The sequence below is a fragment of the Cervus canadensis genome, chromosome 2 (assembly GCF_019320065.1).
Source record: "Cervus canadensis isolate Bull #8, Minnesota chromosome 2, ASM1932006v1, whole genome shotgun sequence".
In the NCBI taxonomy this organism is placed as follows: Eukaryota; Metazoa; Chordata; class Mammalia; order Artiodactyla; family Cervidae; genus Cervus; species Cervus canadensis.
The window spans coordinates 28692137-28712447 of record NC_057387.1 but is presented as its reverse complement, the minus strand read 5'-3'; the positions used below and the strand labels follow the sequence as shown (position 1 = coordinate 28712447).

The 20311-nt window shown below is 36.9% G+C and overlaps 1 protein-coding gene across 5 annotated transcripts in view; it reads left to right on the top strand.

Moving 5' to 3' along the window:
* Positions 1–20311, top strand: part of MAGI3 (membrane associated guanylate kinase, WW and PDZ domain containing 3) — a 245445-nt gene that overhangs the window by 148275 nt on the left and 76859 nt on the right. For all 5 annotated transcript variants that reach the window (XM_043460185.1, XM_043460184.1, XM_043460186.1 and 2 more), the window contains exons 3-4: positions 7424–7543; positions 16014–16223. In XM_043460185.1, the coding sequence (XP_043316120.1) occupies positions 7424–7543; positions 16014–16223 (330 nt within the window). The remainder of the gene's footprint in view (positions 1–7423; positions 7544–16013; positions 16224–20311) is intronic.

The following is a 20311-nucleotide window of genomic DNA, read 5'->3' as shown; positions in this document are numbered from 1 at the left end:
GTTACCATCTAGCATCTTCCTCCTGCTTGGACCCTGGCTGATACAGGATTGGTACTGGTAGCAGTCCCAGGAGACAGATGCTCCAAGAAGGGATTTTAAGATTGCCTTTGGATGTGTACTTGGGCTTGAGCACAGAGCCAAATTCCTTCCAGCAGGAAGCAGGTTGCTGGTAATTTGTGACAAGTGATATCATCATTTAATCTCAGTGTAACCTGTGGCTGATTGTGACGAATCAGCTGAGCCAAGTACCGTGCGAACCCTAATGACTGCTACACTTGACCATTAGAGCAGTAACAATGGCTCTGAACACCGAAGTGTGGGATGGTTTCTCCTGAGTGCACCAAGTGCTTAAAGAGAGAAAATCACAGCATAAAATCAAATGGTTTAACATTATTAAAAATTAATATAACAAAATTTTGATAACATTTTTAAATGGTCTCAGCCTGATATAGGCATTTGCTAACAAAAAAGTCTTAAAAGAATGAACACTAACACAAAATAAATGCCAAATAAAAATCATCTGAAAGTTTGAAAGATAATACTACACATATTTAATATTTGAATTTTGCACTCCTGAAATGAAAATTTGAAGCACACAAAGTATCAGTTGCATTATCTGATCGCCTTGATCTTTGGTAACAAATATTCAGACATAGGAAAAAATATTTCATTTTGCACTGGTCATTCATATAAGCTTGTTTCCTTTTTTAATGCTGAAAGTACTTGTTTTCTTGTGTTGATTGTGTGTTTTTGCCATTGAAGTCTATGTTACTTTTACTTCAGATTGTAGACTAGTTTCTGATTTCAGGCTGAAGTATTCTACAACAGCATTCACTTCTTGCACTTCTCTTATTTACAAAGCTCTGCAACTCATAGCAAATATCAAATGGAGGAAAATATCAGAGAACATTGTTGAATAGTGTTCAGGTAACATTCAGATGCCCTGACCAATGTTAAAAACATTACACAGAATCATGTTGAAGCTGCCAACTTAGGGTCTTATCTGGCCTTCAGTATTATATTTGCAAGAACAGCCCACTGTTATCATCAGAGCCCTGACCACACAGCATGGGAAGAGCTGCAGGTAAGACTGATGGATAGATTGTGACTGCTGCTCTCCCCTCTGCTTCTGTCCTAGTCCTTGGAAATATCAGCTTTAACATTTCATTATGCTTTCAGTGTTTCCTACTCTTGCTTTCAATTGATATCAATAGATCCTTTCAAACCAGTAACATCTCTATGTTAAATTATTAAGCTTTAATTCTCACAGTAGAACAATATTTTTTTTCCTCTTCACTTTCCCCTTCAACTCATTTTTCATGGGATTTAGAAAAAGTAAATCTGTCAGGAAGCTCCAGAAAGGAATATCTACATGGAAACAATAATGTAAAACAACTATAGCTCTTATATATTGTTTGTGGGAATGCAAAGTAGTATGTCTACTTTGGACTTTTTCTTATAAAGTTAAGCATACGCTTGTCATATGACCCAGCAATTCTACTCTTAGGTATTAACCCAACATAAATTTAAATATAAATCTACCGAAAGACTTGTAAATGTGCAACAGCTTTTTATATAGTATCTAAAATCTGGAAGCAACCTACATGTCCACCAGCGGTGAATGCATAATCAAATTCTGGTGTATCTATACAGTGGATTTGGCACACCCCTCAGTAATAAAAGGATATTGAACAGCAAACTGGATGAATCTCAAAAGCATTATGCAAAGTGAAAGAAGCCAGACACAAACCACTACTGAAATCAAATTAATGTGTGATTTCATTTATGTGAGCATCTATTAAAGGCAGAACTATAGTGACAACAGATCAGTGGCTGCCACCGGGCGGGAGACTGCAAAAGGGCACAAGGACACTTTTGGGAGTGATGGTTCCCAAAGTTCATAGAATTCTATCACTAGAATTAGTGAATTATATTATAGGTAAATTATACCATTAGAATTAGTCAATTTTATTATAGATAAATTATGTAAAGTGAATATCAAATAAACTTTTATTTGATAACTTTTTATTATCAAATAAACTCCCGTAATTTTGTTCTTTCATACTATCAACAATTAAAAAATGAAAATTTGTAGAAAAATATTAGCATAAAAAGAGTTGAAATACCTGATTCATCTCTAAGTATAAAGGGTAAAGATCTCTATAAGGTAAAATTAATGGACATTAAGGAAGATCTAAATATTTTGACAGATTTCTTGTTCATGGATTAAAGACTCAATATGGTAAAGATTTCAGTTCTTCTCAAATTGATTAATAGATTCAATCTAATTCAATAGAAATTTCAGCATTTTTAGCCTGTCTGATTCTAGAATTTATATAGAAAGGCTATGAATAGAAGAAAAAATAAGGTAAGTGAACTTTTTTTGCTGTATCTCAAGATTTATCACAGCAGTATAATAATTACAGCACTGTGATAAAGGTGCAGGAATGGTCGGTAGGTAAATGGGATGTAGACACTCAGTCTTATATGGGCATTTCTGTATAGGATTCCTGTGACAGGAGTGCCATGGCTGATTAGAGGAGAAAATACTGATTTTTTCAATAAATCTTGTTGAATAAGCATTTGGGGGAAAAAAGGAAATTGGGCTACTACTTCCCATCAAATAAAAAAAAAGAGAAAAAGCTTTAGTACATTAAAGTACTAGGTGTGAAAGGCAAAGCTGTAATGCTTCTTTAAAAAGAATGTAGAATACCTCCATGGCCTTGGAAAGGATTTCTTCAGCAAAACACAAAACCGTTAGCTCTAAAGGAAAGAAATGATAAATTTGACTACATTAAAATGAAAATTTTCTATCATCAAAGGACTGTTTATTTAAAAAAAAAAAAAAAAAAGGTGAAAGGAAATCACAGAGAGGATACTGTCTGTTTTGCAACATTTGTTTCAATAATGCAGGTAAGTAGGTAGGAGAATGATGTCACCTGAACTGAGAATTGGTTCTTATTTCATTGTCCCTAGCCAGTCTTGTGTGTGATCAAGTAGCAGCAAGTAAACACAGAATATATAAACATAGCTGAGTGCTGGTTTTGTTTTATTGTGTATGATGCCTGGTCACCTCAATTTGGCCTCTTTTCTCAATTTGAACTTGTACTTTATCTTAAAATTACTGGTTGTAACTTTTCCCTTGTCTTTATTATTCAGTATCCTCAACCCTCTGTACCTTTCTGTCAAGCTACCTTTTCATAGAAAATTTTAAAGATGAAGTATTTTATTTACTCTAGTATTTTTTATTAGGAACATAACATCTACTAAATTGTGTTAATATTTTTCATTGGGATTGTTATTGACTTTACCAGTGCTTTGTTTACTGAGTTGCAGTAGAGTTTGAGAGATCAACCCTATCCTATTTTCTCTGTAAGCTTTTCTTATTTTTGGTGTGTGATTTTGCAGAAAGCACTATTTGAAGAAAGCATATTTCAAAGCATATTTCTGTAGCAGAAACACCCCATTTGCAACCACATATATCTGGCAAAAGACTGCAGTGCTAAGACACAATTATTTCACATTTTAGCCTCTCTACAATTGGAATGCATCTTGCAATATGTGAAATATTTCAATTATAATTGCCAGGGCTTTTTTTTTTTTTTAGGGTAAAATAATAGTGTATTTTAGAAGCTGTTGATTACTTAGATTTGATGAAGTAATGTAGTATCTAGAATATAAAGAACTATGATTTTAAAAAGACAGGCAGCCCAACAGAGAAGTGGCAGACTTGAGCAGCCACTTTACAACAGAAGAAATCTCTATGGCTAGTAAATATATGAAAAAGAATGTTTAATCTTTTAAAGTAGTTGCACATTGAATACAATCTGAGATACCTTTATATACTTAACAAGTTGGCAGAAGTTTAAAACCATGATAAGTATTGATGTGGACACAAAAGGATGCATGTGGTAAGATTCCAATCCCATCAAGTTGCAAAGCAGGCAAAACTAAGCTGTGTTGCTCAGAAATGCATTACTTAGTTGCTAAAAACATTTTTAAAAAGAAAAGAAATCATTATCACAAATGTAAAGATGATGGTCACGTTGGGGGTGGAGGGAGGGAGAGATTTGTGATTGGAGACATATGAGGGGGCTTTTGGCATCCTAGTAATGTTTTGTTTCTTCATCTGGATGAGTTTGCTTTGTTATTGCTTATTACTACTAAACTTTATATATATGTTTTATGTACTTTTCTGTACATTTCAGAATAAAACAGAAAAAGGAGGGAGTTATCAGTTATGTCAAAGGTTGTTGATTTGCCAGGTTATGGACTGACACTTGACCATTGGGTTAAGCAAAGTGGAGACTTCTGATGCACAGATTGTCTCAGTGGGATCGGTTGGGGCAGTGATCTGATTGGAATGGGCTCAAGAGAAAATGAGAGGAGAGGAATTGGACACTGAGTAAGAAGAATTTGGAGGAATTTTTATGTAAAAAGGAGCGATATAATGTTGATTGGAGGGGATGTACAAAGCTTTACATTAAGTTTATAGAGAGTATCAAGAGAATAGAAAGGTAAATTTTCTGGACTGCTGAGGGAAGTGGAGTTGGGTGGGGGAAGGTAGAAAACTTTTTATGTGTATGAGAGTACATTATTTGAAGGGGAAGAAGTGAAAATTTATAATACATTTGTGAAGAGAATTAACATTCAAGCTACTTTGTAAGTCTTGGAAATATATATGCTGGAATCACACATTTTATGTTTATTAATGGAAAGAATCATGATCACCATCTTGCTCAGTGCCACTTTGCGGAAAGCGAACCAAGCCTAGAGGGCATTAAGTGCTTGCTCAAAATTTTACCACTAATAATTATCCTAGACTAAAATGCAGAGCTGCTCCTGCCTCTTGGGTCAGGGCTTTTTTTTTTTTTTTAAATAAAATAGTATTATCTTTAGTATGATTTGCTTTTAAATTGGATTTTATATAGTCATTATGTTTATAGTAGAGTTTATTTAGATAATATTTCAATCAGCCTTTGCCACATAACAGACTACCCTAGAACTTAATGGCTTAAAATAACTATCATGTATGATTTCTCATGATTTCATGAGTTTGCTGAGCTCATCTGGACCCACTGATGTGGCTGGTCCTTGGCAGCGAAGCTGGCATTAGATGGGCTAAACTGGCCTCTCTTATATCTGGGGCCTTGGTGCTGTTTATTGGATGGGACTCTCGCTCATCATTCAGTAGTCTTGTCTGGACATCCATACATGGTGGTGGGACCATTCCAAGGAGGCAGGGACAGAGATCTAGATTCCTGAACATCACACTAAGGTATTCAAAGCAAGCCATAAGTCCAGTTCAGATTCAAGAGGTGAGGCAACAGGCTCTGTCTCTTGATAGGAGGAGGTGCAAAATATGTGGCCACGTTTTCCATCTATCACAGCTGCTAATCATAAATTTAATTGTTGAATTTACTGTCTATTAACTTTTACCTAATGTGGAACTGAAAGCTGTTAATTTGGGGACTCTAACAATGTAATTTTAATCAGTATATGAGAAACAAAAATTTGATATGAAAAAAAAATGTTAAGAAAAAGGGAAGTTATGTTTCAGAGATCTTGTATCCTCTGTGATGTAAAACAGATAAAGAAATGCAACAGTCTTTGTTACTTAGAGAGTTTGCTTATCATCATTTTCTGAGATGATTACCATTCATCATCATTGTGGGTTTTTTTCACATTACAAAATATAATAGAATGTAAAAGCAATTAATAGCTTCCCATAAATTAATTTATAATATGATAGCATATTTCCAGGACCTGTGATGATTACATTTGTATAAAATTTTACTTAATTTATTTGACAACTGTGTCTATTGAGTGCCTGCTATGGGATTTACACTGTGCAGAGACTTGGGGTGTTGCTCTGAACCAAATAGATGAGGTTCCTGCATATTCCCGTAACTAGATAGGAAAGTTCTCTAAAGAAGCTTTCTCAGTCAGAAGCTGAAGGATGAGTAGGAGTTAACTGATGTAAGAGGGAAAGGAAATAGGAAATCTTCCAAGGAAAAGAATAGCTTGGCCAAGGCCTTGGAGATAAGCAAGTTTGAGGAACATTAAAAGAATTGAAAAAAAAAAAAATTGATTATGGCTAAAGCCTAGAATGTGAAAGGGGTGAGGCAAGAAAGAAGCTGGAGAGGTAGAACCTGGATTTTATATCAAGGATCATGGGAACCATTTAGAGGTTTAGAGGTTTTTTGCCCAGATGGTTTTAGAAAAGTCACTGATTGCAGTTTGGTTAAGGTCTGTAGCTAGGATGAAGACAGGGTTGAGCTCAGGAGACCAGCAATACAGCCCATTGATACTGATACGGATTAAGTGGATGTGAGAATGAAGACAAGTATATAAATCCTACAGGTATTTAGGAGATGGAATCAACCAGATTTGGTGACTAGGTGTAGAGTAGAAGGAAGAACCCAAAGTTACTGTCTCAGGTTTCTGGCTTGGAGTGCTGTTAACAAATCGGTAGCATAAATAGAGAAATAGGCTTGGGAAGGCATCCTTGGCAGGATGATATCCTAACTCTGTTTCCAGGCTAACTACCTGGATATCTTGTTTGTATTTTCTAGTATTTGAAGTGACATTTCCAATTTCAGTTAAAAAAATATTGATTCCTGTTCAGTGAAATGCAGTAAAGTACAGCAGTGCTGCCGTAACTTGAATTTATATCTTGGATCCGAAAAAGATTTTACTTTGGCATTGATTCCTTAATAGATAGAAATTTAGTGCTCAGTTGCTGTAGTGAATTTCATTAAGCAATTTGCTTACCGCTTAATGTTTTGAAATTACTTGAAGAGAATAATGACTAAGCAGCAATATGTATAAAATTACATTTTGTGAATTCCTACCTTAAGCCCTGGGCCCTTCATTAATGAGTCTAAAAATAATTGTGTGATTAATATTTGTTCAGGTTTTTAAAGTGGAGTTTATTAATAAAAGAGTTTTTAAAAGTTGTTTCTCTTTTTTTATTGTCTACAACTCTAGTAAGTAGAACATTAGTTTACATTTCTGCTAAGGAAGAAAAAATATGTAAGGTAGCTACATGAACTTGAAGCCTTTCCTTGGTGGATTTACCTCTCCTTTAAATGTTAAGCATGAGAATTAAGGTTTAAAAGAAGAATTAACTGTTGAGTCTTGGAAAGTTAAGCTTTCTTGATCACTAACATTTTAATCTTTGTAATTTTGAATTTCATAGCTATCTGTAGATTTTATTAAAATATATTTACTCATCCTATAGTATTATCCTACTCTGACCTAGGAATGTTGATTTGCCTCAAATTCTCTTATCACTCTAGATACAATATATTCAATAGTGTTTCCCTTGTGTTCTCTTTAAACTGAATTTCCTATTATTTTCAATATTTTGTAAGTTTAAAAGCACTTTACAACCTATTTTTTTCTTTTTTTCTCTCCTTAGGTACTACACGGGCCCCCAGGGATGGGGAAGTACCAGGGGTGGACTATAATTTCATTTCTGTTGAACAGTTCAAAGCACTGGAGGAGAGCGGAACATTGTTAGAAAGTGGAACGTATGATGGTATGTCCCCAGATATTGACAACAGCAGCCCAGAAAACTGTCTGATTGGAATATTTCAAATGGAATTTGATCAGTAAAATACCACTTTTTAAAAAAGTTTTTTCTATTAGTCTTTGAGAGGTTTTTCTTTTGATTAGGCTATTTGTAATTTACTAGTTAAGGTGGGATTAAATGCATTCTGTGTTATTCTAAAGTTGATTGTAGACAGTATACTAAAATCATTAACGCTAGTTAGTTTGCAATGTTTCATAATGATTCACATTCATTGTATTCACTCAAGCATTTCTGAGTTCTGTTTGTGGTTGGAAATAAAAATACTGTACCCTTTAAAAAAATCTATTTATACTTTGGCTCTCTTGGAGAAAAGAGAGTATAGATTTGAAGAGGAAAATAAAAAAAACAGAAAAATTGGTTTTCTTTTCGTAACTGTTTTCTCTACTCACTTGGTTCTAGGGAATACTGATTTAAGATCAATTTCAACTTTTGAATGAATCTTTGTTAAATCTTTTTTCTTTTCTTTTCTTTATCTAACAGTTCTTCACTGGCAAACTTGTGCACTCCAATAGCACCCTGTATTTCTCCATCATTGCTTTATCATGCTATTATAATTGCCTTTTTCACAAGCTCTATGAAAGCAGATGTCATGTCTTTCTTAATATTATCTTCAGTTCCTAGAGAGGGCATTCAATAAGTATCTGATCATGAATTCATCATATCCAAATATGCATTTGTGCTATCGAAAAGAGTAAGTCTTCATAATTTCTCTTTTTAGCTTTAGCAAGAGCTCAAGACAAGAAAGTCTTCACTTACTTCCTTCTTTTTCTCAGCAGTTTCCTCTAGTCTGTTACCAATCGAGTCTTTTCTTCCCTTGTAGCATCGTTCACACTGCCTTTCTTTATACTTTCATCACCTCCTTGTAGGCTCTCTGGACTGACTCATGCTGGCTATGATGGTTGATCTTGTATGTTCCGATTTCTTCCCTCTCGTCAGTCCACCCCGCTCATTGCTACCATACTCGTCTTCCGTGTCAAGTATAGTTCTGGTCATTTCTCTTTCCTTCAGAATCTTTAATGATTTCCTCTTGCCTGCTGCGTTTGACCTAGCCACTCTTTCTGAGATTAGCATCCGTGACTCATTCATTCAGGTATTGTTTATTTGATCCTTCTTTCATACTACGTGCCAAGCACTACCAGAGGGACTAGACATGCCTGTGCTGAGCAACACTGAGATGATGCTGCCTTCATAAATCCTATATCTTAGTGGGGAAGGCAGTCAGAGCATAAACAAGATAACTGAGTTGAGATGTTATGAAGGAAACAAAAGCAAGGGATTTTAAAGAAAATAATAGGAATGTCTAATTTAGATAAGATGGCCAGTGGAGATTTCTCAGAGAAAATGACAGCTGTTTATTTTTTATTTTTGTGCAAATAGCCTTCTCTCATTCACCTCCCTCTTATAGGCAACCATTCTGATGTGTTTAATATATATGTTTTGGTTTATATGTGATCTTGCAAAATATGTATTGTGTCTTGTGTATATGTATTTATTATTTACATCTGGACCATGTTCTGTATCTTACTAGTTTTAAACTGTTTTCACTTATTACTGTGTTTTTTAGATTCATCTACATTGCTGTACTGTAAATATATGTAATTCACTGTTTTGTAACCATTGCACAGTACTACATATTGTGAATCCATTACCTAACCTTTCTCCTATTGACGGACTTCCAGTTTGCCTCCAACTCCTCATCACCACAGATCAATCTGCAGCATCCTCATACATGTCTTCTTACAAATGTGTGAGAAGACATGTGTGTGACATTCTGTGTGAGAATGTCTGTGGCATATATATCCAAGAGCAGAACTGTTGAGTTATAAGGTAAACATATAGTTAATATGATGAAGTTGTTTTGGGTAGCTCTGCAGTCTTTACTCCCCAAGCAGTGCCATGGGGAGTCGTCGTGGCTTTTGTAATGATTCCACGTCCTTATCAACACTTGGCACCATCCAGCTTTGTAATTTTGCCAGTCTGATGGTTATAGAAGCGGTGTCTCACTTTAATTTCAGTTTCTCTGGTAGTCAGAGAGTTTGAACATCTTTTCATATGCTTGTTTTTTGAACTTCTGCAAATTGTCTATTCATTTGCTTTGTCCATTTTATTTTCAAACTGGGATCTCAATCACATTTCCGTTTGTAAATATTTATATTAGATACTAATCTCTTATTGGATATTGATATTTTCTCCCATTCTGTCACCTAATAATCTTGTTCTGTGTTTCTTCATTAAATCAAAATCCTTAACTTTTGTCAGTCAGAGTTACCACTGTTTTCCTTATGATTGGTGCTTTGAAATTTCATTTAAGAAGTCGTTCTCTTAAAAAAAAAAAAAAAAGTCGTTCTCTTAAATGACTTAAAAAGGTATTCTCCTATGTTTTCTTCTGTTAAGAACACGGTATATGACAGAGTGGCATTTTCCATATTATTAATTACTACATGCTCAATTAAGAGGAAAAGCAAATTGAAATAAGTTACCCACCATTCCACACCCATCAGATTGTTAGAAATTTTAAAGTCTGATAATTGTGGTAAATGGAAATCCGCATACACAACTGGCGAGGATATAAAATGATATAACAATCCCTTTGGAAAGCATCTTGGCAATAGCTAGTAAATTCAAAGATGCACCTAACTCTGACCCAGCAGTTCCCTCTGTGGTTGCCTACTCTAGAAAAACCCCGTCAATGTGGATATGCAGACAAGTACCTGAACAGTTATTATCAATTCAGTTCAGTCACTCAGTCGTGCCCAACTCTTTGTGACCCCATGGACTGCAGCGAGCCAGGCTTCCCTGTCCTTCACCAACTCCCAGAGCTTGTTCAAACTCATGTCCATCGAGTCGGACATGCCATCCAACCATCTCATTCTCTGTCACCCCTTTCTTCTCCTGCCTTCAGTCTTTCCCAGCATCAGGGTCTTTTCCAATGAGTCAGCTCTTTGCAGCAGGTGGCCAAGGTATTGGAGTTTCAGCCTCAGCATCAGTCCTTCCAATGAATATTCAGGACTGATTTCCTTTAGGATTGACTGGTTTGATCTCCTTGCAGTTCAGGGGACTCTCAAGAGTCTTCTCCAACACCACAGTTCCAAAGCATCAATTCTTTGGTGCTCAGCTTTCTTTCTAGTGCAACTCTTACATCCATACATGACTAACTGAAAAACACTAGTTTTGACTAGACAAACCTTTGTTGGCAAAGTAATGTCTCTGCTTTTCAATATGCTGTCTAGGTTGGTCATAGCCTTTCTTCCAAGGAGCAAGTGCCTTTTAATTTCATGGCTACAGTCACCATCTGCAGTGATCTTGGAGCCCCCCAAAACAGAGTCTGTCACTGTTTCCATTGTTTCCCCATCTATTTGCCATGAAGTGATGGGACAGGATGCCATGATCTTAGTTTTTTGAATGTTGAGTTTTAAGCCAACTTTTTCACTTTCATCAAGAAGCAGTTTAGTTCCTCTTCGCTTTCTTCCATAAGGATGGTATCATCTGAGTATCTGAGGTTATTGATATTTCTCCGGGCAGTCTTGATTCCAGCTTGTGCTTCATCCAGCCTGGCATTTTGCATAAGGTACTCTGCATATAAGTTTAATAAGCAGGGTGATAATATACATCCTTGACGTACTCCTTTCCCAATTTGGAGCCAGTCCATTGTTCCATGTCCAGTTCTAACTGTTGCTTCTTGACCTGCATACAGATTTCTCAGGAGGCAGGTAAGGTGGTCTGGTATTCCCATCTCTTTAAGAATTTTCCACAGCTTGTTGTGATCCACAGTCAAAGGCTTTAGCATAGTCAGTAAAGCAGACATAGATGTTTTTCTGGAACTCTCCTGCTTTTTCGATGATCCAACAGATGTTGGCAATTTGATCTTTGATTTCCCTGCCTTTTGTGAATCCAGCTTGAACATTTGGAAGTTCTCGGCCCACGTACTGCTGAAGCCTCACTTGGAGAATTTTGAGCATTACCTTGCTAGCATATGAGATGAGTGCAATTGTGCGGTAGTTTGAGCATTCTTTGGCATTGCCTTTCTTTGGGATTGGATTGAAAACTGACCTTTTCCAGTCCTGAGGCCACTGCTGAGTTTTCCAAATTTGCTCTCATATTGAGTGCAGCACTTTTGCAGCATTGTCTTTTAGTATTTGAAATAGCTCAGCTAGAATTCCGTCACCTCCACTAGCTTTGTTCGTAGTGATGTTTCCAAAAGCCCACTTGACTTCACATTCCAGGATGTCTGTCTCTAGGTGAGTGATCACACCCTCATGGTTATCTGGGTCATGAAGATCTTTTTTTATAGTTCTTCTGTGTATTCTTGCCACCCTTTCTTAATATCTTCTGTTTCTGTTAGGTCCATACCATTTCAGTCCTTTATTGTGCCCATCTTTGTATGAAATGTTCCCTTTGTATCTCTGATTTTCTTGAAGACATCTCTACTCTTTCTCATTCTATTGTTTTCCTCTGTTTCTTTGCATTGATCTGAGGAAGGCTTTCTTATCTCTTCTTGCTATTCTTTGAAACTCTGCAGTCAGATGGGTATATCTTTCCTTTTCTCCTTTGCCTTTAGCTTCTCTTCTTTTCTCAGCTATTTGTAAGGCTTCCTCAGACAACCATTTTGCCTTTTTGCATTTCTTTTTCTTGGGGATTATCTTGATCACTCCCTCTTGTACAAAGTCATGAACCTCTGTCCATAGTTCTTCAGGCACTCGCTGTCTATCAGATCTAATCCCTTGAATCTATTTGTCAGTTCCACTGTATAATTGTAAGGGTTTTGATTTAGGTCATACCTGAATGGTCTAGTGGGTTTCCTTACTTTCTTCAATAAGTCTGATTTTTGCAGTAAGCAGTTCATGATCTGAGCCACAGTCAGCTCCTAGTCTTGTTTTTGCTGACTGTATAGAGCTTCTCCATCTTTGGCTGCAAAGAATATAATCAATCTGATTTCGGTATCGGCCATCTGGTGGTGTCCATGTGTAGAGTCTTCTCTTGTGTTGGAAGAGGGTGTTTGCTATGACTAGTGCATTCTCTTGGCAAAACTCTGTTAGCCTTTGCCCTGCTTCATTTTGTACTCCAAGGGCAAATTTGCCTGTTACTCCAGGTATCTCTTGACTTCCCACTTTTGCATTCCAGTCCCCTGTGATGAAAAGGACATCTTTTTAGGTGTTAGTTCTAGAAGGTCTTGTAGGTCTTCATAGAATAGTCATAGCATTATTTGAAACAATAAGGGAATGAAAGTGACTTTTATTAAAGGAATTAATAAAGTTTATTTTAATTTATTTATAAAAATGGAATGTTATATAATAGATGATTAGAATCTACATGTATCTATAGGAATAAGTCTTAGCAATATAAAAATAATGTTACAAAAGGATATGGACAGCATACTGTTTAGAAAAAAGATATGATTTGTTATAAACACTCATGAAGCTTTTGTTAAAACAGTAGTATTTATATGTTATGCTTCCCTTGTGGTTCAGATGGTAAAGAATCTGCCCACAATGCAGGAGCCCTGGGTTCGACCCCTGTTTTGGGACGATCCCCTGGAGGAGGGCGTGGCAACCCACTCCGGTATTCTTGCCTGGAGAATCCCATTGACAGAGGAACCTGGCAGGCTACAGTCCATGGTGTCACAAAGAGCTGGACATGACTGAGCGACTAAGCACATTTATATGTTATATATGCATATACATGTGTCCCAGATGTATATAACGTGCCAGGAAATGACGTATACCAACACTTGGATAACTCAGGGAGAGAATGGGAAGGACAGACAGGAAATTAGGACTTGAATTATATATGACTGAATATGTATATCATTAAGGAAGGGAAAAGGGAAGACCTGAAACGAATCTGGCACCAAATTAGTATCTGGGTATGTGTAAAGAAATTTCTAACTAGTCTAACATTGTTGTCTATGATTTTATATGGGTTTAAAATATTTAATGGTTGGTCTATTGTAAAAATGAAAACACTTCAGAAAAGAAAAAGAAAAAAGAAAAATTTCCAAAGTAGCTTCAAAAAGATGAAAAGCTTTTTTGTGAATAACTGTCTTTGGGGTTCACAAACTTCATAATCCTATACCTTTCAGTATCTGACATCTTAGTATTTACCAACAACTCAAGAAAAATAGATCTAATTTACTTATAAGCAATGTTAGCTTTCTTTTTTTCATCTAGTGAAAGTGAAGTTGCTCAGTCCTTGGAATTTTCCAGGCAAGAATACTGGAGTGGGTAGCCATTTCCTTCTCCAGGGGATCTTCCTGACCATCTAAGCCAATAATTTTTTAAAATAAGGCAACTGCCAGAATTTATCATGAAGTTATAAATTCTTGTCAGTGATTATGGTTATAGCAACCATATCCTGAATTTTTTCATAATTTTCATTCTAGAAAAAACTTAGATAAGAATTACTAACAATATGCAGTAAAAATGTGTTTTAATATTTCCTGTAAAACTACCATCCTTAGAAAAGTGGGGGGAAAAAACGGACTTTCAGCTTTCTCATGGTACATCCAGATTCCTTGGTAGTGTGACTATTGGACATAATGAAGGGGAAAATGAGATCTTAGGGCATCCTATTCCCCAACCAAACCTGTTTGAAGCATTTCTGTACCTTCTGTCCCAGAGAAGTGTGAACTGGCTTTTTTCATTTTTCCTTGCTTTACTTATGGGCCAAAAGTTTACAGAGATCCTTAGATGGCAACCCATTCCAGTACTCTTGCCTGGAAAATCCCATGGATGGAGGAGCCTGGTGAGCTACAGTCCATGGGGTCGCAAAGAGCGACTTCACTTTCACTTTCACTTTAGTCTGTTTTACTATTACTCTTTGCGTACATTTGCATGATAGGATTAACTCCATTTCAAACCTAGATTTGGAAGCCAAGGAATAGTTGAGTGGAGAGAGGGAAGATGTGGTTGAGAAGTATTGTTAGTTTGATTTCATTGTTTTGTCTTGAGCATCTTAATGACAATTCACACACAAAGTCAAATTTCCAAAGAAGTTACTTAACACTTTCCCCCTCAAAGCATGCATGACAAGGTAAACTTTCTTTGTTGATTTGCCTCTGTGGTTCCTTGGTAGCTCAGCTGGTAAAGAATCTGCCTGCAATGCAGGAGACCCCAGTTTGATTCCTGGGTTGGGAAGATCTGCTGGAGAAGCGATAGGCTACCCACTCTGGTATTCTTAGGCTTCGCTTGTGGCTCAGATGGTAAAGAATCTGCCTGCAATGTGGGAGACCTTGGTTCGATCCCTGGGTTGGGAAGATCCCTGGAGAAGGGAAAGGCTACCCACTTGAGTATTTTGGCCTGGAGAATTCCATGGACTATATAGTCCATGGGGTCACAAAGAGTCAGACACAACTGAGTGACTTTCACTTTGCCTCTGTGATATGGTGAATAACTTTTTATGCTTTTGTTTCATCTCAGAAAAACAATCCATTTTATACCCTTTTAATTTACCTTATATGAATAAGCATCTCCTTAGGAGCCAAGGAATTTGTAGATTTTTTTTTTAAATAAAAGAAGAGCATGAATATTTTACTCCCTGTCCTTGTTTATCTTTCTGTGACATCAGCAGAGTGGTTGATGACAAGGTCAGAGCTAGCAGGAGCCACAAACTGCTAACATAGCTAGACTCACTGAACGATTTCTATCATATGTGGCTGCCTACTGGGGACTACATTGCAAACTGAGAAGATATTCAGTTGTTCTCATTCTATTCTGGAATGTTCATTGTTACTGCAAAAATTACTGATTCTCAAGACAACATATTAAAGTATTTCTTGCTTTCCTAAGAGTAAGCAAATATTGAATTATGCTAATAAAGTTTCTATTTGTTCAATAAGTTGTCAGATAAAACAATATAATTAAAACACTCAGAAAATATTTTAGAGATTATGCTTACATAAGCAACCTACATTTCAGAACAGACTGGTAGGTGCTTAGCTGTATCCTTTGCCTGAGTATTTCCTTATTTTACTGAAATAACTCATTATGTTACATATCAGAACAAAATTATTTGAGTTAGTTTTCTCCTCCTTTTCTCCCACTTTTTATGCCAATTAGTCTTACACAAGAGCATTGATGCATTTAAATTCACAAATTAGGCCCTAATATAAAACCTCTGCAAAGCAAGCCCTGTAGGAATAAATAACCTACATATGTAAAGTCAACTTCCTGGCCTTAGTGCAAATAGTCTTAAAGTGTTAGATAAGGTTAGGTAATATATGGTGATGAGCCCTTGAGAAATTAGTTCTTTCTGGTCTATCTCCTCCTCTCCCAAGAAAAAGTGCTTTCACCTCCGTTTGGCCAATGGTGGGTGTTCAGAAACTTCAGTGTAAGATAAGAGGGCAGAGACACAGTAAGCCATATTGTTCTAACTCTCAATTCAACATTCAATGCTTTCAGCTGCTGTTATTTGTCTTCAGGAAACTTCTATGGAACTCCCAAGCCTCCAGCAGAGCCCAGCCCTTTCCAGGCAGATCCAGTGGATCAGGTCCTCTTTGATAATGAATTTGATGCAGAGTCCCAGAGAAAACGGACTACATCTGTCAGCAAGATGGAAAGAATGGACAGCTCCCTTCCTGAAGAGGAAGAAGACGAAGACAAGGAAGCTGTTAACGGCAGTGGAAATGCAGGTTTGTAAATAGATGAACAACTTCTGGCTGTTACTCCTGGTTAACTTTAATATGACACTGAATTGGAAGTAGTAAAAATTTTCCCAAAGCATAGGAACAGCAAGTGATGGGATTCTAAGTTCTTTTTAAAGTTTTGTGTGAAATCATGTATCTCTGTTGATCATTTTGTAAGCTGAAGTTAGTTGCCCCAAGTGGCAGTTTTGGTAAATCAGTTATAAACTATTATTAGTACTAATATATGCCATTACCCTGCTGCTTAAAAGATTTGAGATTCATTTCTGATACTTGAATATGGAAATCTTGTTGACCTAAGTCCTACTTTACAGAATTTGAGCAAAATATAGATGTTTTAAGATACAGCCTTCAACGAAAACAAAGATTTAGAAATATGCTGATAAAAGTGATCTGAAACATGTTAGCAGTATTTTGAGTTTAAATTCTGAGTCACTCAAAGAAAATTTCCAAATTTGACTGTTATATTTTTCATTAAATGCCAAACCAATATAAATTTAATGATAGAGAATCTTCTGCTTTTGAGTATCCCTAAGTAACATAGTGATTCCTTAGAAGATTTTTATGCTTCTCATGAATCACAGCAGAACTGATTTCAGTGCTATTTATTGTAATAATTTCATTCAAAACTCTAGACTATAAGCTTCATAAGGGTTGAAGTTTTGCTTCTTTTGTTCATTGTTGTACTCCTTAAGCCATAAACCATGCTTGGCATATAGTAGAAGCTAAAAACATATAATGGTGGCTCAGATGGTAAAGAATCCACTTGCAGTGTCAGAAACTTGGGTTCAATCTTTTGGTCAGGAAGATCCCCTAGAGAAGGAAATGGTAATCCACTCCAGTATTCTTGCCTGGAGATTTCCATGGACAGAGGAGCCTGGCAGGCTACAGCAAAGAGTCAGATACAACTAAGTGAGTTTCACAATCACCAATAAATGAAAGCATTTGATTATAACTCCAAATTTGCAGAATCTATTACCATATCATTTTCCCAAAGCATTCTGATTTTTTCCTTTATCAGTTATTAAAACTTGCAATTATCGATCCTTGTATTAGATTCATTGCTTGTGTCCCCCTCCAGAGGGTGAGTTCTGTCTTATGGTCATAACATCTTACATTGTTATGTCACATATACGCTCAATGAATTACAGCAATATGTTTTGCTGAAAACAGGTCTAAAAAGGTTTAGGTGAATTTACATCTAACTCTTTAGGGGTTGTTAAGGGAAATCATCATATCCTAGAGTCTTGTGATGTTGATGTCAACTTTGCTGTCCCACAAATTTACATTTGTTGACATTTTTCAATGTTTAAGACATGGAATTAGAAACCATGACTCTGTCCCCAAATGGGAGTTATATGTTCTTAATTTGAAGGAAAAGAAAATGCCTTCTTTTTTTTTTGAACTTCCTAATGCAGAGCCTCTCAGTGAGCCCTGCAGTTCCCTTAGGGGTACACCTATCTGCGAGCTCCGTAGTTTATGCTTGTCATGTAAGACAGTTGTTAAACCAGATGATGCAGCCTCTTTGATATTAATATTTAAAGGAAATATATCCAAGAGGGTGTGGGAAGAAGTTTGTATTCTATCTCTTGTGTGTAGGTACCATAGGACTCTTCCACATATATTTCTCTGTAACAGAAACTATTCAGACTATTTTAAGGAAAAGTAAATACAACACATTGCTGAGAGCCCTTGTTCTTTTCTGAGTAAGTACTAACCACAGTTGTTAACTTATTTAAAGTTGCTTTCTGTATTGCTTTGGGGGATTAGAATTCCTATCTTGAAAGATCAGAAAGGGATGGAAGCAGGAGAGGCTAGATGGAGGTTTATTTGTATATACAAGTATGTATATTATTTTGTATCTTGTTGAGAATTAACATAAGAATGCTAATATACCCCAATAGGATGGCATATGTTATGTAATAATGCTAAAATTTTTTCAAAGAGTTGATGTTATATGAACAACATTTTCAAATCATTGGCTATTAAGTGAACTTCTTTATGCAGTCTTTTGAAATTGTATTCAGAAAAGTATTATTGCTCATATAGTTGCTTCCACTTTTCTCTAGTATATATATATCCCAAGAATGTAACTCCCTTCCAGATTGATTTATACATTGTGTACCTTTTAATTTGTCACTTTCTCTACATAGAGAATAAATCATATGTTTTATTCAGATTATTCATTCAACAAATATTTGTTGAGCACCTGGTAGACTACTAAGTGCTAGGCATTGTTCTAAAAGCTGGAAATAAAGTGAACAGAACAGACAAAATCCCCTGCCTTCCTGAACCTTATCTTTTGGTGGGAGAGATAGAATTATCCAACATAAATGAATAACATATAGTAAGTTAGATAGTGCTAAAGAGAAAAAGATGAGGAGGGGAAGGATAAAAACTAGTGGTGGCCAAAGTTGCAATTTTAGATAGAGTATCAGAGAAGACATCACCAAGAGGGGGATGTTGAAAGAAGTGTGAGAGTGAGCTCAAAATATCCTGAGGAAGAACATTCTAGCCAGAGGGAATTATACTGTACAAATGCCCTGAGGTAGGAGCATCCCTGGATTATTCAGACAAGAGCAAGGAAACCAACATGGTTGGATACAATGTAGACAATACATTATATGTGGTTGGGGCAGAGTCCTGAAAGGGAATAGACTATAATAGTAACCATGAGGTCAGTTAAATAACGATGGGGGTGGGAGTGGTGGAAATGCGTATTATACAGGATCTTATAGGTCACTGGAAGAATTTTGCTTTTTATTCTGAGATGAGAAACCATCATGGTATTAAGTAGAAAAGTACCATGATAAAACAGGTTTTAACTTAACAGGCTCATTCTGGCTGCTGTGTGGAGAAAAGGGAGTAGGAAGGCATGGGCATATACCAGGGTGTTAGTTAGGAGGATACTGCAGTAACTTAAGTGAAAAATGATGGCTTATACTCAACTTACACTCAGGGCTTCCCTGATAGCTCAGCTGGTAAAAGAATCTGCCTGCAATGCAGGAGACCTGTGTTCGATCCCTGGGTTGAAAAGATCCCCTGGAGAAGGGAATAGCTACCCACTCCATTGGAGAATTCCATGGACTGTATAGTCCATGGGGTCGCAAAGAGTCAGACACGACTGAGTGACTTTCACTATACTCAATGAAAGCATGAGAGGTAAGAAGTGGATTGCTGCTGCTGCTGCTGCTGCTAAGTCGCTTCAGTCGTGTCCAACTCTGTGTGACCCCATAGACAGCAGCCCACCAGGCTCCCCCGTCCCTGGGATTCTCCAGGCAAGAACACTGGAGTGGGTTGCCATTTCCTTCTCCAATGCATGAAAGTGAAAAGTGAAAGTGAAGTTGCTCAGTCGTGTCCAACTCTTAGCGACCCCGTGGACTGCAGCCTACCAGGCTCCTCCGTCCATGGGATTTTCCAGGCAAGAGTGCTAGAGTGGGTTGGCATTGCCTTCTCCAAGAAGTGGATTGAGTCAGTAACATTTGCCAACAGACTGAATATCAGATATGAGAGAGCAGTCAAAGTAATCTCAGAGGGAGAGCAGTGAGTGGTCCTGAAGAGAGATCTTAGTTCCCTGCCCAGGAACTAAACCTGGGTAACCTGGATGAAAACTTGGAATCTTCACCACCAGACCACCAGAGGCTAGAGGCTAGAAGCAAAGAGGCCCTTGGCTCTTGCCCCTCTTGGAAAGCAAGAATGTGTCAAGGAGGCAAAACCTGTAAAAACAAGTACAGAGTTTATTATTAAAGACATAGCACAATGTATGTGAGAGCACACAGAAAAACAGTTTGTTTAACACAGAAATAAGGCAGAAATACACATCCAGAGAGAAAGGCTATCAGAATCCTGAGTGAGGAGCCCAGTAAATCAGAAACTAGGCAGAGGCACGCCCCTTGAGAGGAATGCGGGCATCCTGGCTGAGGAGGAGCACCGTAAAGAGGTGACTTACATCCCTTTTATAGGGCAGTTCTTCCGGATCTTTGTTTCTATTTGGCCAATTAACTTGTTTACTTCTTCACACCTGTCTGGTCCATGGACCCTTCCCAAGATGCATTTTCACTAAGATGGATCCCACC